The following is a 24200-nucleotide window of genomic DNA, read 5'->3' as shown; positions in this document are numbered from 1 at the left end:
GCCGCAGGGTCCGCCCCGCCCCCGGAGCGCTCATTGGCCTTGCGTCTCGCGCGTGTTGCTCATTGGTCGCTGCCTGCACCAATCCGTCTCTGCCTTCTGCGGGCTGAGGGAGCTCGGCTCCAACCGCCTCGACCGGACACGAGGAAGCGGCAGACCATTGGCTGCAGGGCTTGGGGCTCATTGGTGATTGGTTGGCAGGGCGCCAACCGGCATTCGGAGTAGAGCGCTCGCTGTGGAGATGCTGCTGTCCGAGAGCGGCGCAACACGTAAGGCCGCTGCTTATTGGCAGCTGTAGGGCAGCTCGCCCATTGGAGGCGGGTGGTCAGCCTAGGTGACGGAGACCCATGTTTAAGGGACCCCAGGCCGGGCCGGCTGCTGATTGGCTGGCTAGTCTCGAGGTCATGCGGGCGGGGTTTTCCGCGCGAGCGTGGCGGGAGGGGCCGCTGTCGGCCTGAGGTTGGAGTCACGTCCTCACTTTCGGCGGTCCTGTATCCGGACACTCTCGGGACACGGTGCATGCGTGTGAGCCGTGTGCCTTCCGCTCCTGGAAGGATTCTTCCCCCAAAGCTTCGTATATTCGCCTCCTGTCCTCTGCGCAAACCTTTCCTTGTGCCTCAGGTCTCAGGAACCAGTGATTCCAAAGCGGTGGGAGTGCGGTCTAGGGGGCGGGCGGAACTCAGTACCCAGTAACTGGTCGCTATTGTCGTCATTATCGGTTAATATTAACTTTATTGAAGCGTAACACAAAGGATGTGATTTTTTTTTTAGTTTTATTTTTAATTGTAGATGGACACAATACCTTTGTTTTATTCATTGATATCTGGTGCTGAGGATAGAATCCAGTGCCTCACACGTGCTAGGCAAGCGCTCTACCACTGAGTCCCAGCCCCAAGGATGTGAATCTCAAATGTGCAGCTCAGTGAAATTTATACATACTTATATGCCAGGTCAACTGTGAACTATTTCCAACACCTCAGAAAGTCCCCTCATGTTCTCACACAGTCATCAGCTTTACTAATCACAGTTCTTGTTTCTGTCATATGGAATCAGAGCCTAGTTTCCCTGTTCTAGACCATCTTTGTGTGGTGTTGGGGATTGAGCCCAGGGGTGCTCTACTACTGAACTACACTCTCTTTTTTGAGAAAGAGTCTAGCTAAATTGCTTAGGCTGACCTGGAACTTGGGATCTTCCTGCCTTAGCCTCCCAGGTCACTGGGATTACAGGTCTGTGTCACCACACCCTGGTAGACCATTTTATAAACCACATGTACCCTTCTGTGTCTTGGTTCCTTGATTCAACATAATGTCTGTGAAATCTGGGCTGGGGTTGTAGCTCAGTGGTAGAGCACTTGATAACCTCAGCACCACATACAAATAAATAAATAAAAACAAAGATATTGTATCCATATACAGCTAAAACAAAACAAAACAAAGTTTAAAAAAATGTTTGTGATCCTTCATAGTTTATTTTAAATTTTTAATTAATTGTCCTGTGGACCATTGTCAAATATACCACCCCCCCATCCACTGATGTCTGACCTTCCACTGATGGATTTTGGAGTTGTTTCCAGTTTGGGGCTATTGTAAATAATGTCCTTGTGAATATTCTTGTTCTTATATATGCCTATGTGGACATCACTCATTTCTTTTTTTCTCTTTTGGCAGTACTGGGAATTAAACCCAGAGATTTTCTACTACTGAGCTACATCCTTAGCCCTTTTAATACTTTGTATTTTGAGATAGGGTCTAGCTGTGTTTTCCAGGCTTGTTTGAACTTGCAATCCTCCTGCCTCAGCCTCCCAAGTTGCTTGGATTACAGGTGTGTGCCACTGTGCTCAGCACTCATTTCTCAAGAATATACTTAGGAGTGGAATCTTTAGGTCATAGGGTAAGTGTATGTTTATTAATATCACTTTCACTAGGGCCAGCTGTCAGAACAATAGTGGTTCCCAGTTTCCTGAGGGCCAACCCTGTACCAGGACACTTATACTCCCAAGTTCAAGTTTGTCAACCCTCTCCTCCTCTCGTGGGCCCTAGTTCTCTATAAAGCCTCTTCTAGATTGGTCCCCACCCTGACTCCAAAACCCATCAGGTAAAGCTAGTGAACTGGGTTCCCTTGTAGTACTGTTTATTTATATAACATCCCATTCCTGTTGGTCTCTGCTGGCCTGGAAACCCCTAGAGGACAGGGACCACAGCCCAAAAGGGCAGAGCCTGCAGAGTGTTCCTGCCTGGAGCACCCACTTCTTGGGAGTAAACCTTCTTCTTTGGGTCTTCATATTTAGGTTTGGTGGCCAAGCTGACCCTGGGAAGAACTGCATTTGACAAAAGATCACAAACTCTGCTTTTAGCACCCAGCAACACCCAGTTATTTGATATACTTGCCAAAACAGGAAACACTGATGATGTCCAGGCAGCTAGACTTCTCCAACACTTGCCTAATGACCTTGGGTTACACTCGTACATTCAGTTAGCATTCAGCAAGCAAGTGCTGCTTCTCACCTGCATGATCTGGTCAGAATCACAGAACAACCCTGAGAGGATAGGAGTGTTAGTATCCCTGTCTATAGACCAGGAAACAGCCACATAGAGCCACCACCAAAGGGACAATGCAAGTGGGATAATGCTCTGTCAAAACCAAAGCTGAGCTGTGCCACGTCTGTTTGGTTTAACATCTGCTGGGCATGCCTATGTGCCTATAGAGGATGGTTGTGGACAAGGTGGTGGAGGAGTCTGGAAGGGACACTGGTCTTCATGGGGGAGAACTGACCTAGGGTGGAGAGGTGGGGTGGCTCTGTAAATGGAAGAGAAGTCCTTCATGAAGTGTGCCCAGTTCATGGTAGGCATTCAGTATATACCTGCCAGTGAATGGCACCAGTGCCCCTCCCCCAAGTGAGGCTAGTAGCACTAGTATAATATGGGATGGTTTAAGACAGTACAAGGACAGATGTTATTCAATCTTCATAGTGTTACATTGATTTACAGTTTTAGAAAATAAAAGTAAACTGAACCAGGTGTGGTGGCACATGCCTGTAATCCCAGCAGCTTGGGAGACTGAGGAGGATTGTGAGTTTGAAGCCAGCCTCAGCAACAGCTGGGTGCTAAGCAACTCAATGAGACCCTGTCTCTAAATAAAATACATAATAGGGCTGGGGATGTGGCTCAGTGGTCTAGTGCCCCTGAGTTCAATCCCTGGTACACCCCCTGCCCCCAAATAAGGCAGATTGAGTGTGTAGCTCAATGGTAAAGCACTCCTGGATTCAATCCCCAGCAACCCCCCCACCCCCCAAAAAAGTAACAAAGTAATGAAGCAGTGACATAGACTAGGGCATGGATGAATCTTGCAAAGAAGTTAGGCCTAAAAGGGTACATAATGTATGATTCCACTTATATGATATGTCCTGAACAGGCAAATCAATGAAGATCAAGTAGATTGGTAGTTTCCAGAGCTGGGGTGAGGGGCGTAGAGAATGGGGAATGACTGTTCAATGGGTACAGGTTTCCTTTTGGGATAATGGAAATCTTCTGGAACTAGCCATTAGTGGTAAAACATGCCTATAATCCCAGCTATTGTGGAGGCTGAGGCAGGAGGATCACAAATTTGAGGTCGCCCTGAGTAATTTAGCAACCTTGTCTCAAAAAATGCTGAGGGTGTAGCGTGAGCAAGACCCTGGGTTTAACCCCCAGGGTTAAAAAAAAAAAAAAAATTCTGGTACTAGATAGAGGTAATGAGTGAGCTCAATATTGTGATTACACTAAATGTCACTTACTAATGGTAAACTTTATGTGTATTTGCCACAATTAAAAATATATAAAATAAAACGCTTTGCAAAGCTGCGCATGAGCCATCCTGCACTAGGGTTCTTTCATGTGACTGGTGTTAACAACTTCTGGGGGCGACGGAGTTTGGAGCACCGATCCCTTAGTACCCTAAATCGGTGACGGCCCTCTCGAGATTGTGGCAGGGCGACCTCCCACAGGGTCCGCCCCAGAGGACCCTGGCCGGTTTGCGCCACCCAGTGCACCTTCCTCTTTCTCCTCTGGTTCTCAAGTCTGGCTGCAACACCTGGCACCCAGGCCCACTTTCTTCCCAGGCTTTTCCAGTCTGGACACGCCCAATGGGACACACCACGCCCAAGCCGCGGATCTCTCCGCCAATCAATCTGCTACACCCTAACCAGTAGACCCGCCCAGTCTCCGCTCCAGGCCACACCCAAGGCCCCGCCCCTCACGCCTGTCTGTCAAACCCTCACTGGCCCCGCCCCCGTCCCCCTTTCGCAGTTCCCTCACGCTGGCCTCGGAGCGGCTCGTTGTTATGACGACACGGTCGTAAATCCGCCATCTTCCTGCGGCGCGTTGCGACATGGAGGGCGCGATGGCAGTGCGGGTGACGGCCGCTCATACGGCAGAAGCCCGGGCCGAAGCCGGGTGTGAAGCGGGCGAGGGCGGGGTCGCAGCAGCGGCTTTGGCTCCAGGCGGCTTTCTCGGCCTCTCAGCGCCCTTCAGCGAGGAAGGTAACGGGGTCGGGCGGGCCCGCAGCGGCCGGAGTGGGGGAGGCGCAGCCTGGACTGGTGGAGCCCGGCGGCTCGGGCTGTGGGCGCGCAGACCTTTCCGGATCCAGCCTTCTCGTGAGCCCGCGGGGCCCCGCAACCCTCTCGACCCTCTCGGACCTCTCTGCGGGGCGCCCACCACTCACAGGCCTCCAGTGCGCGCTCGTAGGCACTCAAGCCCCGGTCCTCCAGTGGACCCAAGCAAACGTCACCGGCCGTGCCCCCTCCGCCCCTCCCACCTCACCTGGCGGGCCATTAGGTTCGTGTCTGGGGCGAGACTGGGTTGGGGTGGGGCTCTGTGCCGGTCGGGGCGTCAGACAGCAGATCCCTGTGGAAGACAGCCTCCATCTCTCCAGCAAGGTGGAGGGGCGTCTCCAAGATGTTCCGAGCACTTACTCTGCATCAGCCTTTACGGTCCTGAAACCAACCCTGAGATGTCAATGATGTTATTCACTCCCACTTTAAGGATGAGGAAAATTGAGTTTCATGGATGTGCAAGTGACCAGGTCACCCATCTAGCAAGGACCCGATTGGATTTCAGGACTGTGTAGTTAGTTCCTCAACTCAGCCCCTTTAGTTTCTGGGTTCTGCTGTCACATAGGAGGGTGATGAGAATTAACGTGTGTGTGTAAAGAGCTGAGGAGAGTACTGGGACATGCTCAGGACTCATTCATCAGGCACTTATAGCTTTTGGTGACCTCTTAGGTTTCTACTCTGAACTTGTCCCACCCATCGGTGCATTGGATCATATAGGAAGGTATTGGCTAGTGATATTGAGGTCAAGGTGGTCTTGGCTTTGTTCACACCAGTTTCATAGTCTGTACATATTTTTCTGGCCCCTTCTTATTCCGGCTTGGAGAGGGGCAGGGCCAACCTGAAAGGGGTCCCTCTAGTGGTTGCTGTGCCCAACTAAACCTGTCCATCGCCTTGTCTCAGTAAAATGGGTTGGGTTCTTCTATAGAGGTTCTTCCAAAAATGATACCCTGGTGCCAAGTTGAACTCTCATGAGTGGGTGGGAGGTTAAGAGGATGGTAGGCACCTCAGCTCTTCGTTTGTGACTGTGAACCATCTGGTGGGCTTCCCTTTTTTAGATGATTTGGTGGGAGAGTCACAGTCATGATCTGGCCCTTTATTCTCTAATTAATTCAACAAGCTTTGGCCAGCCTCCTCCCATGCACCAGGCCTTTATTAGATTTGATGTGGGACTGGGTGTGTTTTTGTGGGAACTGAAAGACTTTTACAGAAGCAGGACATTTGGGTGGATCTTCAGGTTCATCTGTGTGAACTTGAACCTCAAGTCATTTTTTTAGTTAGGGAGTAGGCATCCATTTCCCCAAGGTGCTGGCAGAATTTGGTGAACTTCCCAGAAGGTGCCTGACCCACATTAAGGATTCAATGAATAGGAAGTCTCTCCTGCAGGTCTTAGGATAGTCACAGTGGTGGTGAGGGACTCAAGTATGGTGGCTCTGGGATGTGGAGCCCCTCTGAAATGCTATACTCTTAGCATACACACCTGAGCAGGGGTGCTGCCTGTTGGGGATCTATGAAATATCAAGTCAGGAAGGAAAGAGTGGTTGGAGGCTGGTGATGTAGCCAAGTGGTGGAACACTTGCCTAGTATGTGCAAGTCCCTGGATTTGATCCTCACCACCACCACCAACAACAAAATGTAAGGGTATTCATAGGGCAGGGCCCTGCTGTTCCTGTGTTTTCCAAAGACTGACCTTTTAGCAGATCCTGGTGGGCTAGCCTACTGTGCCCCTGATATGCCCTACACACTTGAATCAGGTCAGATGAGGAAATGACTTAGAGGTGGTCACTGAGATGCCCAAGGGCACTTTTAGTCCCCAGTAGTCTTTTTATTTTCTGTAGTGCTAGGGATCAAACCTAGGGCCTTGCTATGCTAGGCAAGTAAACAATATCCCTAGTCCTTACCTGTTTTGAATTCTAGTCCTTTATTGTCCCCAGATTGGCTTGGGTAAGTCCCTCTGCTTCAGGCCCTCCTGAGCCTCTTTCCCTTTAAGGAGCTCTTGGGCATGACAGCATCACTGGATCCTTGCAACCTGAGTGTGTGGTCAGGGCCACTTCTACAGAATACTCTTCTCCCTGTTGTGAGCCTTGCTTCTGCAGACTTCCAGAGGATGGGGGCTATAACCTGATGTTCCCTAGCTCTGGGTGCCCTAAGCACATTTTCAGCAGCCTCTGGGAGGGATGGGGTAGGAATTCTGGTTCTGCTGCCATCGTTGGATGAGTCTGGTCTGGGGTTGGAGGGGAAGCTGGATGGGATACTGGTTGCCTCCCCAAAGTCCTTGACAACGTTCTCATTTCAGATGAGGATGATGTGCATAGATGTGGCCGCTGCCAGGTGGAATTCACTGCCTTGGAAGATTTTGTTCAGCACAAGATTCAGAAGGCCTGCCAGCGGGCCCCACAGGAGGCTCTGCCTACCACCCCTGCCACAACTGCACTGCTGGGCCAGGAGGTAAGTCGCTACCCCACTGCCACTGCACACACTGCCCTCCCTTAGATCACCTAATAGGAGAAGGCAACAGAGTGCCAAGACATACCTGTGCAGCTAGTTCCTGCTGACTGATGGGTAGGCAGAGGGCAGGCATCTGACCATGGGTGAAGAAGGGTTCAGGCTGTGCCATGAAGAACCTGGCAGTTCTCTGGGACTTTCTGGATATCCTGGGGTATGCTAGCCTTCTCAGCAGCCTGTATAGCTGGGAGACTGAGGTCCCTTCTCTCTGAGTGTGGTAATGGCTCTCCAAGAACAGAGGGAAGGTGACACGGCACACTCAGTAACTGTGTGAGCATGCACGGCTCTGTCAGGCAATGTGGCACAGTCTGTGTGCACTATGTGCACATGTGCAGCTGCTTCGCAGCTCTGTCACAGAATGTATGTTACCACATAGGGGAGACAAAGGGGCTGACATGTAACCGGGGACTAAGAGAGGGTAAATAAGGCAACGCCCCACTGGGGAGACAAAGGGGCTGACATGTAACCAGGAACTAAGAGAGGGTAAATAAGGCAACGCCCCACTGCGCTCAGGGCTCAGCCTTTGGATTCAAACCTGCTGGGCCAGTGCCGCACTAATAAATGCTACTTCCTGGTGAAAGCACAGGTGTTCTGTCTCTGGGTGAGAATCCCACAACATTTCTTGAGGGCTCATCCTGGATTCAGAGATGGTGATTTCATCTCCCCTGTTGCTAGGGGCCCTGGGACTCCGGGAAAGGTGACCTTGCCTGGTGCCAGCATACAAATTGATCCTTAGGAGACTATCCCTCCCAGAATGCTAGGGCAAGGATCTCAGGAGTACCAAGGAACTTGGTGGAGCCCAGGAACCAGCGCAGTAGTGCCACCTGTCACATAGTAGAAACCCAGGTGTAAGAGGTGGACCTGCCCCTAAGTGGCAGAAGGGGAGGCCGATCACTCTCTAGAGTTACCTGAATAGCTCAATTTCATGAATTAAACTGTATTTTTAACGTACTGGGTTGCAGATTGGAGGCACTGTTTGAATGCGAGTGAATGGTGACTGAATGAAACAGGCTGAGCCCGAAGCAAGTGCAGAATTCTGGTGATCGTCATATGGCTTAGAGCAGTGCCAGGCTCTCTTCAAGGTCTACGAGCCTGGTCTGGGTCAGGCTGCCAATTCTAAAAGGTGCCTGAAATATCTCCATGAGGAGAGCTGCCAGAGTTGGCTTTCTTACCCCTTTCCCCTTTACCTTCTTATGTATGTGATTTTCATCTCTTAGGGGGAGGAAATAGGTGGCAAACAGAGTAAGTTTACCCCCCTAGAGTATATGACTAAAAATTTCAAAAAGGAAGCTTTAGGCTTTCTCTGAAATAGATTGACCTTTTTCGGTTGGCCGTCCAAGAGGTCACTAGATAAAGAACTATTTATCAAGGTATTTAGGGTCATTGTAGGGACCCATTCTCCTGCATTGACTGTTGGCAAGACATAGTCTTCTCTCAGCTGCACTGGCTGAGGCTTCCTTTCTGGGAGGGAGCTATTAGATCATGATTGCCCAGTGATGGCCCCTTCAAGATGCTGGAGCCAGCGGGATTCTTGTGCCTTGCACACCACTGCTTTCTCCACTGCTGCCTGCACTCCTCGTGCCTCCTGCAGCTGGAGCCCTGAGGCCACACCTCTGAGGCCACCAAAATGTCCCGACTATAGCCACCCCATGGTACACTCTCAGGTACAAGGGGGACAGGACAGCCTTTTATTTCCACTGATCTCTTGAATTGGAAAAATCCTCTCCTTCACTGACAAATCTCAGACTATGATTGATTTAATGCAATCCATTATTCAGACCCACAAGCCCACTTGGATTGATTGTCGCCAGTTACTCCTGACTCTATTTAACACTGAAGAATGCCACCCAATTAAAGTTGTTACAGTGGTTGGAGGAACTTGCCCCAGCAGGAAGCATGAATGTCCCGGCTTACGCTCAGAGTCAGATCGCTGAGGAAGATCTCTCATGGGACCCTAATGATGACCAAGGATTTCAGATGCTTTAGCATTATCAAGAGGATGTTTTAGGCTGCATGAAGGAAGAAGGAAGGAAGGCCGTGAACATGAGCAAGAAAGACTTCAGAGGTGCTCCAGGGAACAGAAGAAAGCCCCAGTCAATTCTATGAGAGGCTATGTGAAATGTTCTGTTTTTACATCCTCTTCAACTCAGAAGCAGATGAAAGTTAGCCAGTGGTTCATGCAGCCTTTGTTGGTCAGACCCAGGGAGACATATGGCATAAGCTATAGAGGCTAGAGGGCTTCATTGGAATGAATGCCAGCCAACTACTGCAAGTTGTGACAAAAGTATTTGTCAACCAAGACCAAGAAGCCTAACATGAGGTAGACTGGAAAATGAAAAAGAAGGTAGGTCTGCTTGCTACCACCCTGGTGGAATGGTCAGGGCACTCCCAGAGAAGTGTCCTATTGGGCCAGAGCTGAGGCCATAGAGGGAGCCAACAAGAAGAACCACCTTACCCAAAGGTGACATTAGAATGAAACAAGTGTGCTCATTGCTGTTAAGGTCACTGGAATAATGAGTGTCCCCAATAGTCAGAGGATTATCACGCAGTCCCTGGACAAAGCAGGAGCAGTTGAGTGGTTCAAGGACAACCAACTACCATGGCAACCATATGAAGTCCTTGAGGATGATTTTGTTGGATTGGCTGCCATGGAAAACTTTGAGGAAGACTAGGACAGACTGGACTTCATTATGTTAGGCCCCCAGGAGCTTATGGTCCATATGATCATGGGGGGCCGGACCATGGACTTATAGTTGATACTGGGGCAGAATATTCGGTGGTGAATTAACCTGAGACAAACCTCTATAGTGGGAGCCACAGGCAGCTGAGCTTGTTGCTTCTTCTTACTGCCTTGCTGGTGCAGTTTAGGCCTCTGTGAAGTTATTCATGAATTCCTATACCTCCCTGACTGTCTTGTGGCTTTAGTGGTCAGGACCCATTGGGAAAGTGCAGGCCCAGATAACTTTTAACTCTCATGGCCAAGCCACCCTGACTCTAGGAAAGCCAGAAGTGAAGATCTTGACTCTCTTGGTCCCCAAAGGAGAAGAGTGGTGCCTCTGCATTCTCATGGAAAGGCCACAACAGGGATCTGAGCTTCCTTTCAGAGTATCTGGGGTGTGGGCTAAGAGAATCCTCTAGGACTGGCCTGAAACATACCCCCAATAGTAGTAGAAGTAGCTAGGGGCTGGCCTTGAGTGCCAAAAATAATATTGCATTCCTTGCAAGGCACAAATTGAGATCCAGAGACAACTGGAGAGACTTCTAAAGTATGGAATCCTCCAATCCTGCCAGTCATCCTGGAACACACCTCTCCTGCCAGTCTAAAATCCAGGAATAGATGACTATCAGCTGGTTCAGGACCAACAAGCAGTAAACCAGGCTGCTGTTACCCTATGTCCTGCTGTCCCTAGCCCCTACACTCTCCTGGGCCTCATCCCTACTGAAGCTGCCTAACTTACATGCCTGGAAGTCAAGGATGCCTTCTTGTGTATATACCTGGTCCCTCCGAGTCTAGCAGTCATCATCTTTCAGTGGGAATATCCTGAGAATGGTCCAGGAGTTCCTCAGGGCTGCAGGTTTCTGTAGACTCTGGATACCTAACTTCTCTATCTTTGCAAAACCCCTTTATGAGGCCACAAGGAGGGAGAGGGAGAACCTTTTTATGGAATGAGCTCAACAAAAGGCCTTTGAGGAAATCAAGAAGATCCTCACCAACGCACTTGGCTTGGGACTCCCAGATGTGTCCGAGCCTTTCTTTTTGTATGTGCACAGGTGTACTGGGGTTTCAGTGGGAGTCCTGACTCAGATGTTGGGTCATGGCATTGTCCAGTGGCATACTTCTCTAAGCAACTTGATTCTGTAGCCTGAGGCCGGCCACCCTGCCTACAAGTGCTGGTGGCCATGGCCCTCTTGGCATCAGAGGTGACAAACTGACTGTGGGACAAGAATTAAATGTTCGAGTGCCATACTCAGTGCTGACATAAAGATTAAGGGACAATATTGGCTGACTGATGCCTAGTTGACTGGATATCAGGGAAGGCTGTGTGAAAATCCGCACATCCACCTAGAAGTAGTGTGGACCTTAAACCCTACACCCCTACTGCCTGTAGGGGCAGGTCGACCATACCATGACTGCGTTGAAGTTATGGAAGAGGTATTTTCCAGTGGACCGGACTTAACAGACCAGCCTCTTAAAGGTCCTGATGTTGAATGCTTCACCAATAGTAGCAGTTTTGTGGAAGAGGGAGAACACCTTGCTGGGTACTCTGTGGTGACCCTAGATTTCACCATTGAGGCAAAACCTCTGCCAAAAGGAACCTTGGCACAAAAAGCAGAACTTACTGCGCTGACCTGTGCCCTTCAACTGGTGGCAGGGATACATGCCAGTATATACACAGACTCTAAATGAGCCTTCACCACTCTCCACATAACCGAGCTTTGTATGAAGAAAAGGGCCTAATCAACTCATTAGGGAAAGACATAAAGTATGGCAAAGAAATCCTTGAACTCTTAGATGCTAAATGCGCTCCTAAACAGGTGACAGTCATGCATTGTCAGGGACATCAAAGAGGAAGCATCATGGTTGCTCAGGGAAATCATAAAGCAGACCAAGAGGCAAAGTTCATGGCCTCCAACGGGGCAACAGAACCAATGGCCCAAACTACCACCCTATTTCCTAGTCTGTTGGCAAAATTGGACCCCAGTTACAACATGAGAACCCCTGGTTTAAAACTGAGACCCATGTTGGCTGGACAGCACTTTAGGCCACATCCAGCCAACATTTCTACATTCCCCAGCTCTCCAGCATGCCCGAATGGTGTGCGAACAATGTGAAACATGTGCCTGAAATAATCTGCACCAGGGATCAAAGGCCTCCTCTGGGGTGCAAAGCATTGGAGGGGCCCCATTTGAAGATATAATTGTGGACTTCACTGAGCTCCCCGGGTCTGAAACTATAAGCATTTCTAGTCTTTGTGTGTACTTTCTCAGGCTGGATAGAGGCCTTTCCTACTCACACAGAGAAGGCACATGAAGTGGCCTGATTTCTCCTAAAGGAAATCATTCCTTGGTTTGGAATCCCAGTCACCATGGGATTAGAAAATGAGCTGATGTTCGTGGCTGAGGTGGTACAATTGGTGGCAAAAGGGTTGAAGATCACCTGGAAGTTACATACTACATACTGTCCCGAGAGCTCTGAGAAGGTGGGCAAATGAACTGAATTCTAAAGTAAAAGCTAATCTACCTGTGTCAGGAAATCCACCTATACTAGGACTAGTGAAGATGGGTGAGATGGTCCTCTGGATTCACTACAGCAGAATGAAACCAGCTTCTCCTGACTGGGAGTATTCCTGAGCCTGCTGTACTATGCAAGTCGGCCATCTGAGAGCCTACGGACAACAGCCCTGCTTTAGTCAAGTGGGAGCTGATGACTAATCTACCCCCAGCAGAAGCTTGAGGAACTGATCACCTGCTGGGATAAATGGACTGTTCTTATTTCCTTTATTGGCCTCCTTGCTGTAATGATTTGGCATGGTCACCTCTTGTCCATCTCTTTGCTGTGATCTTCTTAGCTTTAATTTTTTTTTTTGTTGTTTTTTTTGGTGGTACTGGGGACTGAACCTATGGCCTTGTGCATGCAAGGCATGCACTCTACCAACTGAGCTGTATCCCCAAACCATTAGCTTTAATTTTCACAATAGGATTAGCAGAGGCTGCTCTAGCCAGCTGGCACTAGGTTTAGAAGTCTCTATGAGCAGTCTTTTACCTCCTTTTGATAGGATGTTTCATTGCTGTTGGCTATGTCTGACCTAGCTCTTGTTTGTGGACTTAAGTTCTTCATTCTGTGACCCAAACCTTCACATGACTTGATCAGGTGAGCCATTGCCACAACCCTACTTTATTATATCCATTTTTACTGTCAAGTAAGTTTCAGGGACCTGTAAAACATAATAAGATCACCTATTCTATCTACTAGCAAGGGGTCCAATACACTTGTTTTGACCCACAGTACTCCCCAACTGAGGAGTGGCTAGAGATCTGAAGCAGTGACAATATGGGTCAAATAATTAACTGATCCCAAATTATTGATCCCAAGCATCCAGTGTCGGTGCTCTTTGACATGTGTGAAGTCATAGATAAGTACTGATCTTTATGGTCTATAGAGGTTTGTGGGGGGTTATCTTGGGAACGGGAGTACAGGCTCTATGATAAAAGCATGTTAGCAGCCCTCAGCTGAACCTGGATGCATTAATAACAGTGGTTACTGTCCCTCCTGGAGCTGTTTCATGGTCTACTTGGCAGGTAAATGTAACACACCAATTCTCCAAAAGGGTGATGCCATGCTCAGCTCTAATTCAGGAGCCTGTAACCCTCTTAATTTTACTATCCTTGACCTAGGGGATTCAAGATGGAAAATTGGCCACAAAATTGGTGTAGTTGTATATGGGTGGGACACAAACCCCTAGGTCCCAATACACATCAAAGGTACCAACTTGGCTGGGTACAGTAGTGCATACCTGTAATCCCAGTGATTTGGGAAGCTGAGGCAGGAGGATTGTGAGTTTAAAGCCAGCTTCAGCAACTTAGGCCCTAGGCAACTCAGCAAGACCCTGTCTATAAATAAAATACAAAAAAGGGCTGGGGATGTGTCTCAGTGGTTAAGCACCCCCCAAAAAAGGCGCACTTGCACTTGCACTTCCCCACACCAAATTTTTCATTCCTTTTATGAAGAGATGAAAACTGAATTCCCCATCTCCTCCACAACCAGAAACCTGTTTCTAGCCTTAGCAGAAACTATAGTTCAATCTCTGAATATCTCTTCTTGCTAGTGGGTGGAGGACCTTCATGAGCCCTGTAGTGAAACAGTGTCTCTTCATTCAACTACTGGTGTTTGGTTCCTGAAAATCTCAATTATTGGGAAATATTGTCTTACCTGAGAGGGCAAACAGTTTAACATCTCAGCTGGAACTTTACCATGTCTGGGCACAAAATTCTATAATATACCTACTCAGAAAATCCAGTGGTAGGGATCCTCAAAATCACATAGAAGAAAATCCCACACTCTGTCAAATTTCCCTAACCTCAAACAGGGCTGGGATAATGCCGACATAGATATCAAATGGAGAACCCCAGGTGGACTGTACTAGGTATGTGGAAGGGCCTGCCGTGCTAGACTACCCCAGTTCTGCTCCTGATCTTGTATACTGGGACAATTCACCCCTCCTTTTTCTCCTTCCATTAGCTAAAGGGGAGCAGTTGTGAATCCCTGTATATGAAGACCAACGGGCCCAAAGTGAGTGGCAAGCCCTGGAAATCCAAAACTGGAAAGATGATGAATGTCCTCCTGAAAGGATAATTCACCATTATGCCTTGCCACCTGTACTCCCATCTGTATGTTAAACATTATTATCAAGCTACAGGCTGTAGTTGAAATTATAACTAATGAAACTGCAAGAGCCCTCAACTTATTGACCAAACAAATGTATAATGCTATTTATTTATCAAAATCGCTTAGCTCTAGACTACTTGCTTGTTTCTGAAGGTGGAGTATGTGGGAAATTTAACTTAGGCAACCATTGTGTACAAATAGATGTTGAAGGCAAGGTCATGGAAAAAATCATGGATTGTACAAGAAAGATCACCCATGTCTCTCTCTAGATCTGGAAAAGTTGGAATCCTGGGGAATTATCTGGAGGATGTTTTCAAATTTTGGGTGTTTCAAAACTTTCATAAGTGTTGTGGTTTTAGTGCTGGGGTCTGCTTACTCTTGCCTGCTACCCGTGGTTATGAGGTCTATCTCCAGTCTCATGGAAGCTGTCTTCGAAAGGAAAATGGCCACATTGTGGGTTTTTTAAAAAATATTTATTTTTTAATTATAGGTGGACACAATATCTTTATTTTATGTGGTGCTGAGGATCGAATCTAGCGCCTCAAGCATGCTAGGCAAACCCTCCACCTCTGAGCCACAACCCCAGCCCCCATATTATGTTTTGATGTTATAGAAATATAAGTTGTTGGATCAGGATGATGCTCTTTGACCCTGAGGGGATCTGAGCATTAAAAGGGGGACTGTGGTAAGGACTCTCCCAGAACAGAGAGAAGTGATATGATGCACTCAGTAGCTATGTGCACATGTATCCCCAGAGCAAAGGGACCACATGGCACACATATGCAGTTACCCAGTCAGAATGTATGTTACCATATAGGAGAGACAAAGGGGCTGACATGTAACCAGGGACTAATGGTATAGATGGCAATAGTCCGCTGTGCTCTGGCTTAGGATATAGATCCTCTGGGCAAGGCTGGCACTAATAAATGCTGCTTCCTGCAACAGTAGTATCATGGTGGCTTTTGTCTTTTTTGGCTTGCCTCCTGTCTTATATACATAATTTCTGGGAATCTCACAAACCAAGCAGGGTCCCGTGGGGCTTGCCACCTTGTCATAAAAATGGTGCACTTTGTTGAGTCCCACGGTGTGCTGGAGCTGTATGTCGTCTTACGACCTTCCATAGCACCCCTGCTCAACAGAGGGAGTGCTTGCCATCCTCATGGGACAGAATCAAGAAAGGAGGCTCAAGAAGTCAGTGGCCTCAGGCCACCATCAGAGAGTGGTTCAGATGACACTTGAACAGGGTGGTTTCAGTCAGACCTTGTGCTCTTTACCCTCTGTCCCCTCCCCAGCCCCAGGGCCCTTCCTCTGACCTGGCTGGGGCTGTGGGTATGGGTGTTGCAACTCCATTCCTCACCACAGCCCAGCTTTGTACCAGCGTTGCTAGTGATTACCTAGTGGGTACTCAGTGCTCCATGCTCCATGTCCAGACCATGGTGACTCAAGGCTTAGAGTGATGGGCCCGACCCTCAAGCCCCGGGTTGCAGGGGCTGTGGGCCTTTGGGGAAAGAGCAGCGTCCCCACCCCAGCCATCCTGGAGGACATGGACCAGGTCTGTACTCCCCAAGCCTACTTCTTCAAAACTTTACTGCAAGGGAGCCCAGGCCCTTCCCTTGAAATTCTGGAGACCACAAATGCATCCTCTCTGTCCCCTGTCCCCTGTCGATAGGTGGTGCCAGCAGCAGCAGGCCCAGAAGAGCCCATCACCGTGGCCCACATTGTGGTGGAGGCAGCCTCTCTAGCAGCAGATATCAGCCACGCTCCTGACCTTGTTGGTAAGCCAGCTGCCTAAGGTGTCATCGGTCTGATAGCTGTCTGTACCTCTGCTCTCCTGAGAGCTGGCCTAGCCATGAAGGGGTGGAGGCTTGGTGTGAGCCTCCCCAGGCAGGGCCTACAGGAGGAAGGTGTATCAGATGCCAGGCTTTGCTAGGAGGGGACCAGGACATTCCTTGCTGCATCTGCAGTAGCTTGCACATGAGTTGGTTGGAGCTCCTTCATGAGCTGGTTTCTCTCTTCTCCATGTTTTCCCAGGCTGTCTCTGCCCTCCTAGAGTCTTCCTCACTTATCAGCCACCTCCTGCTTTCTGCCCCCCCCAGTACCCAGCATGGGGAATCCCTGAATGGCCCACCCACCCCAGCAGTTGGTTTTGGAGGGTAGGTGTGGGGTGGAGTTGCTGCTGCAGCTGGCCCCAACATGCTCCCTGACCTTGACCTTTCCCAGTGCTTTCATCAGCATGGTCTCACAGGGCTTTTATGAGCATATGACGCTGAGCCTCTTTGATGGCTGTGTTTTAAATTTAAATGCCTTGCTGATTTGCACTGGGAGAGCGGGTGTAGCCAGGTCTGGATTGGGTTATGTGCTCATTAAGTGGGGACCACTGAGTGTGCAGGGGGGACTTTCAAAGGGCAGCCCAGGCCTGGACAGGTGGGGATGAGTAGCTGGGTAGGGTCTGATGTGGGAAGTTGGGAGGGAACTGTTGGTACTTGGAGTGCCTGCTGGGTAGGGGCCAAGGCAGGTGGATGAGTGGGTAGCTGGACAGGAAGTAGGTTTGGGCAGCAGGTAGGACTTGGCCTTGGGAAGTACTGGGGACTGGTTGGGGCAGGAAGAGGGAAGCTGTATAGGGGAGGCCAGCCTTTGGTTTGGGAAGGGGAGTCTCTGAATGGGCAAGCCTCCCCAGGGAGGAGGCTGGGACACCTGTCCTGGTCTCTACACCGTCTTTCCTCTGATTTTCCCAAGACAGAGACACTTCTTATTACCACTCAGGCTTAGGAATGTCCTGTGTCATGTGGGGGTGGGGCTGTGCTCTGGCCTTGGCACAGAGTTTGGTTTCTGAGATAGGTGGTGTCATTTGGGAAAACAAGTTCCCTACATTCCAGCAGCATGTCCAGGCTCTGGGCCTTTGGCCAGTCAGGCCCTTTCCACCTACCTCTGACCTCCAGTGGTTCTAAGCCTTTGCTTGGGATGGTAGCCATGGCTTGTACTTCAAGGGTCCATCTCTGGGTACTCCTGTCTCTTGCACACTTGAAAATGTCCCCCTTTGCAGGCCTCGTGGGTGGGCAGGAGCCAAGAGCTACCAGCATTTCTATTGGTCTTAGGTAGGGAAAGGGCAGTGAGGAAGATTTGCTGTGCTGGGCTCAGTCCTCTTGGGTACAGGGTGCAGTCAGCAAGGACTAAGGGGTGGCAGCCCCTCCTGCTACTGCTTTGGACACAAACTGGTTTCCTCTTGGGTTGGTGTAGCTGTGTTCCCCTCAGTCCCTTGCCCATCAGGTCTCTGTCCTCTGGGAAGATACTCCTGTGGCATTGCGTGTGTCAGCCAGGCATGGGCAAGAGATGCCCTTAGTTGTTTCTGAGTCAGGGTGTTTTTATTGTTTCGAGAGAATGACTTGTCACAACAAGTCTCCAGCTGGACAGAGAGGGTTCTAGGAGGCATCTTCACAGCTGTTTCCCACTTGTCACTTTTACAAACAGGCAATGGGAAGCGTGTTTATGGCCTAGTCTTGCACATTGTCAGATATCTTCAGCACCCCATGACAAGTGCAAAATCCCAAGTTTCTTTTTCGGGGTATGTGTGTCCCTGGATATTGAACCTGGGGTGCTCTACTACTGAGCTACACCCCCAGCCCTTTTTGTTTTTTTTATTTTGAGACAGGGTCTAAGTTGCTGCGGCTGGCCTCAAACTCATGATCCTAGTGCCTCAGCCTCCTGAGTTGCTGGGATCACAGGCATGGCCATTGTGCCCAGTTCCACCTTCTGTTCTTGGGGCTATCTGGGAAGTGTTCACACTCTCCCATCTCCTGGTATCCCCAGCTTGTGGTGGGACAAGGCTCCAACTGGGCCTGCCTGCCTGCCTGTCCACCAGCATCCCAATCAGAAGATGAGCTGAAACATCTTTTTCCCTAGTGGGATTGGTGCAGTCAGCAGGACAGATGCAGAGAACTGGGCTAGTTTATCCTGTCTGTGCCCAGGCACCTGTTGCCAGGACCCACAACCCCCTCCTTGGCTTAGGGGAAGGGGCAACTTTGCTCGTGGTGAGTCTCTCCACTAGGTGCATTCTGGGAGTGCTGGATCTCCTCCAAGCAACTTCATGGAGGGGGTTTGTTACCCTGTCAGGCTGACCTCAGGCTGAGCAGCTCCCTGCTGGTCCCTTGGGGCCTCTGTGTTGATTTTCCTCAGTGCTGGTTGGCTCTGGGGCTTAGCCCAGAGCAGCAGTTCCCATGCCAGGGGCAGGGATGGTCTGGACAGTTCCAGGGCATTTAGAAGTCTCCCTCTGTAGGAATCCTTGCAGGCAGGGCTGTGGTGCAGCCCAAGGCTTATGTTGACCTGCCTCTCCTTAGGCAGTGGGCACATCAAAGAGGTCATTGTGGCTGCTGAGGCAGAGCCAGGGAACAACGAGATGGCTGAGGCCCCAGGCAGTCCCAACCATCAGGGGCTCGGGCTTGCTGGGGAGGGCGAGCAGGCCCAAGTCAAGCTGCTGGTGAACAAGGAAGGCCGCTACGTGTGCATGCTGTGTCACAAGACCTTCAAAACGGTGAGCCCCTGGGGCCACGGGCCGGCCAGGCCTCCTGCCTGCTCCTGTCTGGGGAGGTGCCCTGAGCCTTGCTGCCCCTCCCCTGCAGGGCAGCATCCTCAAGGCCCACATGGTCACCCACAGCAGCCGCAAGGACCACGAGTGCAAGCTCTGCGGGGCCTCCTTTCGGACCAAGGGCTCACTCATCCGGCACCACCGACGGCACACTGGTGAGCAGCCTGGGGCATGGCCCTGGGGACACCCTACCCAAGCCTTGTGTCCCTAGCTCCCTGGCGAAGTGGCAGGGGTTCCATGCCCGCCTCATCCTTGTTACAGGTTGTCATTACCCCAGGGCTGACTCCATTCTCTCCACAGATGAGCGCCCCTACAAGTGCACCAAGTGCGGGAAGAGCTTTCGGGAATCGGGTGCGCTGACCCGTCACCTCAAGTCTCTCACCCCATGCACAGAGAAAATCCGCTTCAGCATGAGCAAGGATGTGGTTGTGGGCAAAGAGGACGTATCTGCAGGTGAACGTGGTGGGGAGGCTGCCTGGGTTCCTGGAGCTGCTGTTCCTGGCCTTAGCTGCGGGCCCAGGTGCCACCAGTGGGGGTGTTCTTCAGAGACTCACTTGACTCTGCCTTAAAGGGTCAGGCACCTCCACCGTGGGGCCGGTTACTTCATCATCAGTGACAGGCGAATCCATGGAGACATCACCTGTGATTCACCTGGTGACAGATGCCAAGGGCACCGTCATCCATGAAGTCCATGTCCAGATGCAGGAGCTGCCCCTGGGCATGAAAGCTTTGGCTCCAGAGGTAGGGGCTGGCCCAAGGAGCCCTGCAGTGCCGCTTCCCTTCTGCCTGCTCAGTGCCAGGTTGTGTGTAGGGCACTGGCTCCAATAGGAATAGGAGGTTTGGGTCTACCTCTATAGCTGTCTGTTTGCAGGGGAGGTGGGAAAGCTCCTTAGCAAATAGCCTGTCAGAAGGAAAGCGACCTGGGGGTCAAGGCGTGACGGGAGGACTTGGCTTCATTCTATGAGATTCTGAGGATGTACATAAGACCTTGGGGGACCCTGGGCTTGGCATGGGTCTGCCCTGTGTGGTGGGAAGGGTGGGTGTTATGTGTTGGGCTGTGTGGCAGCCTCTCTCCTTCTGCCTCCCTGAAGCCCCCAGCTCCTGAGGAGCTTCCCTGTTCTCGTGAGGGCAGTCGTGAAAACCTGCTGCATCAGGCCATGCAGAACTCTGGCATTGTTCTTGAGAGAGTTGCTGGGGAGGAGGGTGCCCTGGAAGCAGCCCCTGCCTCTGAGTCCAGTCCACAGCCCCTGGGAGATAGATCCCCGGAATTGCCACTGCTGGAAGTGGAGCCGATGGAGACAGTAGGTGTTTGTGCTGCTGGGATGCTCCTTTGTGGGTAGGACACTGGTGCCTCCTTGCACTGCCTGTGGCATAAAGTAGCATTGCTTTCTGGAGTGACTGTCCACTGGCCTATTTCTGCCCTCTCTGGTGCTGCGAGGGAGACTGCCAGGATGGGGCCCTGGGCCTTGTCTTTGGCACTGCAGGGGCAGAGCCTGCAGTGGGTGTTAGATGCCTGCCTATGATTCCCCAGCAGATGTCCAGCGAGGCTTCCACTGTGCCCAAGACCCACCCATGCCCTCAATGCAGTGAGACCTTCCCAACAGCAGCCACCCTGGAGGCCCATAAGAGAGGCCATGCAGGTGGGTGGCAGGAGGGTGGATGGGTCCGTGGACAGCGAGGAGCAGGTGGGCTGTGGGCAGTGGGCCTGGCTGATGCTGGCTTGGCCGCAGGGCCAAGGCCCTTCCCCTGTATGCAGTGTGGCAAGGCCTTCCCCAAGGCCTATCTACTCAGGAAGCACCAGGAGGCGCACGTGCACGAGCGCCGCTTCCGCTGCGGGGACTGCGGGAAGCTCTACAAGACCGTTGCCCACGTGCGCGGCCACCGGCGCGTCCATTCAGATGAGCGGCCCTTCCCTTGTCCCCAGTGTGGCAAGCGCTACAAGACAAAGGTGGGCTTCCGGCCCCAGGGTCCTGGCGCTGACCCCATCCTCAGCTCCCTGTCCCTGGGGCCAGATGGGCCTTGTTCTGTGCCCCAACTTCCCTCCTTACCCCAGCCTACTCAGTTGGCTCAGGCCAGGGGTGGGTGGGGAGAGCCCTGGCTTCCTGTGGCCAAGGTCAGGCTGTCATGGACTGGTTTCTGCAGAATGCCCAGCAAGTGCACTTCCGAACACACTTGGAGGAGAAGCCACATGTGTGCCAGTTCTGTAGCCGAGGATTCCGGGAGAAAGGCTCATTGGTGCGGCATGTGCGGCATCACACAGGCGAGAAGCCCTTCAAATGCTACAAGTGCGGCCGTGGTTTTGCTGAGCATGGCACACTTAACCGGCACCTGCGCACCAAAGGTCTGGGCTGGCAAATGGTGGGAGGAGGTGAGGCTGGGGGTCACTGAGCCCTGATTGAGCTTCCTGCTGGCAGGGGGTTGCCTTCTGGAGGTGGAAGAGGTGCTGGTGTCAGAAGAGAGCCCCTCAGCAGCTGCCACCGTGCTTGCGGAGGACCCCCACACAGTGCTGGTAGAGTTCTCATCTGTGGTGGCCGATACCCAGGAGTACATCATCGAGGTGCGTGGCAGGCCTGGTGGGGCTGGGATGGCACTGGGACAGCCCAAGCTGACCTCAGATGTTCTGCCCAGGCCACTGCAGATGACACAGAGACCACTGAAGCCACAGAGATCATTGAGGGCACCCAGACAGAGGTGAGGGGCTTGGCAAGGAGTGGGAGGGCAGCCTGGCCTCCTGGACACCTTGGGCTGAGCTGTGGCCCTGCAGGTGGACAGCCACATCATGAAGGTGGTGCAGCAGATTGTGCACCAGGCCAGCGCTGGGCACCAGATCATCGTGCAGAATGTGACCATGGACCAGGAGGCAGGACTGGGTCCAGAGGCAGCTGCTGCAGACACGATCACCATCGCCACCCCTGAGAGCCTGACTGAGCAGGTGGCCATGACATTGGCCTCAGCCATCAGTGAGGGTACTGTGCTTGCGGCTCGTACAGGTGCAAACGGCACTGAACAGGCTACTGTAACAATGGTGTCATCAGAGGACATTGAGATCCTTGAGCATGCAGGCGAGCTGGTCATTGCCTCACCAGAGGGCCAGCTTGAGGTACAGACGGTCATCGTCTAGCATGGGACCTGTGGGGTCCCAGCTAGGCTGGGAAAGGGACAGGGTTATCCTTATACTGGTCCCGACCTGAGTGCCCAGGACTGCCTGGCCTGGTAGAGAAGACTGCCCAGAATTTCAGGTGTTCAAATCAGATGGGGAATGTAAATATGTGGTTTTTGTTTCTTTACAATAAAACATGAATAAAATATGTAGCTTGTGATGTTGGGGCCTGGTACTGCCTTCACAGGTACTGCTGGTGGCCCCCATATGCCCAGGCAGTCCTCTAGGTTTCTGTGCCTGGCCAGTAACTCAGGGCTTCTGCCAGCCCTGGTGCCTCAATGGTGTGTGGGTGTCTCTGGTATGTTAATGGGCAGCCTCCTGCCACTCCCTGCCCACTTGTGATCCCAGCTTCCCCAGGCCTGGGGCAGGGGGAGGAGACAGGTGCTGCTTCCCAGCCTCCTACCTACAGCTGCCTTTGGAAGGCTGAGAGAACCAGGAGCCTCAGGTTGGGCTGAGAAGCCTCAGCTTTTCATGGAGGTGAAGACAGTGCTGACCAGGCAGCAAGAGAGGCTGGGCCAGGAATGGGACTGGTCTTTACTGTCGTGCTGCCTGTTCCAAGAGGATGTGGCTCAAGAAGGCAGATACTGGGTGACCTAGTTTCTGGGAAGGTGGAGACAAGAACAAGCCTGGACCATGGGTGTGGCTGTCCCTCTACCACAATCCTGAGACTTCCTTGGGGGGGCTATCAGGGGCTTTGGGGATGTTTTGGGACAGACCTGGGCACTAGAACTTGCTCAAGGTGGGTTCTTTCTCTTGCCCTCTGGGGGGGTCTCCATGAGAATGGGAGTCAGGAGTTGTAGCATCCACTCCCTGGAGGGGGTGGGGCTCAGTTATAGCCCAACCCCTTCCTGAACCAGGGCCTCAAATAGTAGCCAGTGCCCTGGGGCCAGAGCCAGTTGTCAACCAAGACCGGGCAAGTCTGTCCAGGGCCAGCCACAGGCCCCCAGAAGGAACCTGTATCCCTCCTTGGACCAGGACCCCTGAGCCTCTGACACTGCCTCTTATCCACATCCAGGTAAGTTTTGAGGCTGAGTTGAACTGGGGACTGGCATCCTGACTTGGGACCTCAGTTTCTCCATTCAGTGGGAGACTGGTCATAGGGCTAAGAACCCATTCTGAGGAGACCTGGAAAGTGCAGTAGAATGTGCTTTTGCTCAGGCCAGTGCTGGGTCACAGACCCCTCCTGGACCATAGCTGGGTGAGGATTGGTGTTGCTGGCCCATTCCATCTGTCCTTTCCAGCCCACCTCCCTGGTGCCATGGGCAGGCCCCGGGTCCTGCTGGCAATGCTCTGGGCACTGTGGGCCATAGGGGCAGCAGCGCTGCGCATTGGAGCCTTCAACATCCAGAGCTTTGGTGACAGCAAAGTGTCTGACCCAGCCTGTGGCAGCATCATCGCGCAGGTGAGGCTTGGGGGCTGGAGGCAGGGCTGCAGCTGGGCTTTGTGGGCCAGTCCTTGGGGCTGCTCACAACTCTGCACCCGCGGTCTCCTCCGCCAGATCCTGGCTGGTTACCACATCATGCTGGTACAGGAGGTGCGTGACCCGGACCTGAGCGCAGTGTCAGCGCTCATGGAGCAGATCAACAGGTGCAGTGGGCAGGGTCTAGCGCCATGACCCCTTGCTGCTAGGACAGGCTTCATGCCTTGACCTGGGGCCTGGCATCTCTCTCCACAGCGTGTCAAAGCATGAATACAGCTTCATGAGCAGCCAGCCTCTGGGTCGGGACCAGTACAAGGAAATGTACCTGTTCATCTACAGGTGCGCTTGTGGGTTGCAGGGAGGGGGCGTGCGGGGCCAAGATGGCCGGCTCAGTGGACCGCCGGTTCTCTGCTCCCAGGAAAGACAAAGTGTCGGTTGTGGACACTTACCAGTACCCGGACCCCGAGGACGCCTTCAGCCGCGAACCTTTCGTGGTCAAGTTCTCGGTCCCCGCCACCGGTGAGGCCAGCCCCGCCCCTACTCCCATCCCATCCTGTCCCCTCC

The 24200-nt window shown here is 51.9% G+C and overlaps 3 protein-coding genes across 6 annotated transcripts in view; 2 read left to right on the top strand and 1 right to left on the bottom strand.

Annotated features, from left to right (window-relative positions):
* Positions 1 to 4364, bottom strand: part of LOC125612398 (phosphoglycolate phosphatase) — a 7535-nt gene extending 3171 nt beyond the window's left edge. Inside the window, exons 1-2 of the mRNA XM_048790060.1 lie at positions 4232 to 4364; positions 125 to 289 (exon numbers count right to left, since the gene is read on the bottom strand). Coding sequence (XP_048646017.1) covers positions 125 to 289; positions 4232 to 4364 — 298 coding nt within the window. The remainder of the gene's footprint in view (positions 1 to 124; positions 290 to 4231) is intronic.
* On the top strand, positions 4286 to 22376 carry E4f1 (E4F transcription factor 1). 3 transcript variants are annotated; one of them, XM_015490893.2, is made up of 14 exons: positions 4286 to 4513; positions 6879 to 7030; positions 16144 to 16249; positions 18809 to 19002; positions 19091 to 19211; positions 19357 to 19509; positions 19628 to 19797; positions 20148 to 20357; positions 20591 to 20696; positions 20787 to 21004; positions 21199 to 21397; positions 21471 to 21613; positions 21685 to 21747; positions 21821 to 22376. In XM_015490893.2, the coding sequence occupies exons 1-14, from the start codon at positions 4363 to 4365 to the stop codon at positions 22175 to 22177; spliced, it is 2343 nt and encodes a 780-aa protein (XP_015346379.1). In that variant the 5' UTR covers positions 4286 to 4362; the 3' UTR covers positions 22178 to 22376. The 3 variants fall into 3 exon arrangements, with proteins under 3 accessions (XP_015346379.1, XP_015346378.1, XP_015346380.1); XM_015490892.2 differs by having other exon boundaries at positions 20588 to 20696; XM_015490894.2 differs by having other exon boundaries at positions 4295 to 4513; positions 20588 to 20696; positions 21471 to 21561; positions 21821 to 21839.
* A 267-nt stretch (positions 22377 to 22643) lies between these two features.
* The window catches only part of Dnase1l2 (deoxyribonuclease 1 like 2), a 2687-nt gene continuing 1130 nt past the window's right edge, over positions 22644 to 24200 (top strand). Inside the window, exons 1-5 of one of the 2 annotated variants that reach the window (XM_048789357.1) lie at positions 22644 to 23231; positions 23375 to 23618; positions 23715 to 23803; positions 23892 to 23975; positions 24055 to 24155. In XM_048789357.1, coding sequence (XP_048645314.1) covers positions 23475 to 23618; positions 23715 to 23803; positions 23892 to 23975; positions 24055 to 24155 — 418 coding nt within the window. In that variant the 5' untranslated portion in view covers positions 22644 to 23231; positions 23375 to 23474. Of the gene's footprint in view, positions 23619 to 23714; positions 23804 to 23891; positions 23976 to 24054; positions 24156 to 24200 lie in introns of both variants that reach the window. The other variant, XM_015490898.2, reaches the window with a different exon arrangement.

The sequence above is a fragment of the Marmota marmota genome, unplaced genomic scaffold (assembly GCF_001458135.2).
Source record: "Marmota marmota marmota unplaced genomic scaffold, marMar, whole genome shotgun sequence".
In the NCBI taxonomy this organism is placed as follows: Eukaryota; Metazoa; Chordata; class Mammalia; order Rodentia; family Sciuridae; genus Marmota; species Marmota marmota.
This window is presented reverse-complemented; position numbering and strand designations above follow the sequence as displayed.

Excerpts from the sequence above, each read along its gene's own strand:
- E4f1 (XM_015490892.2), top strand. The coding sequence starts at position 4,363 with ATGGAGGGCGCGATGGCAGTGCGGGTGACGGCCGCTCATACGGCAGAA. Across the intron at positions 19,798-20,147 it reads TGAAAGCTTTGGCTCCAGAG|CCCCCAGCTCCTGAGGAGCT; the intron begins GTAGGGGCTGGC and ends GCCTCCCTGAAG. Across the intron at positions 21,398-21,470 it reads CCGGCACCTGCGCACCAAAG|GGGGTTGCCTTCTGGAGGTG; the intron begins GTCTGGGCTGGC and ends TCCTGCTGGCAG.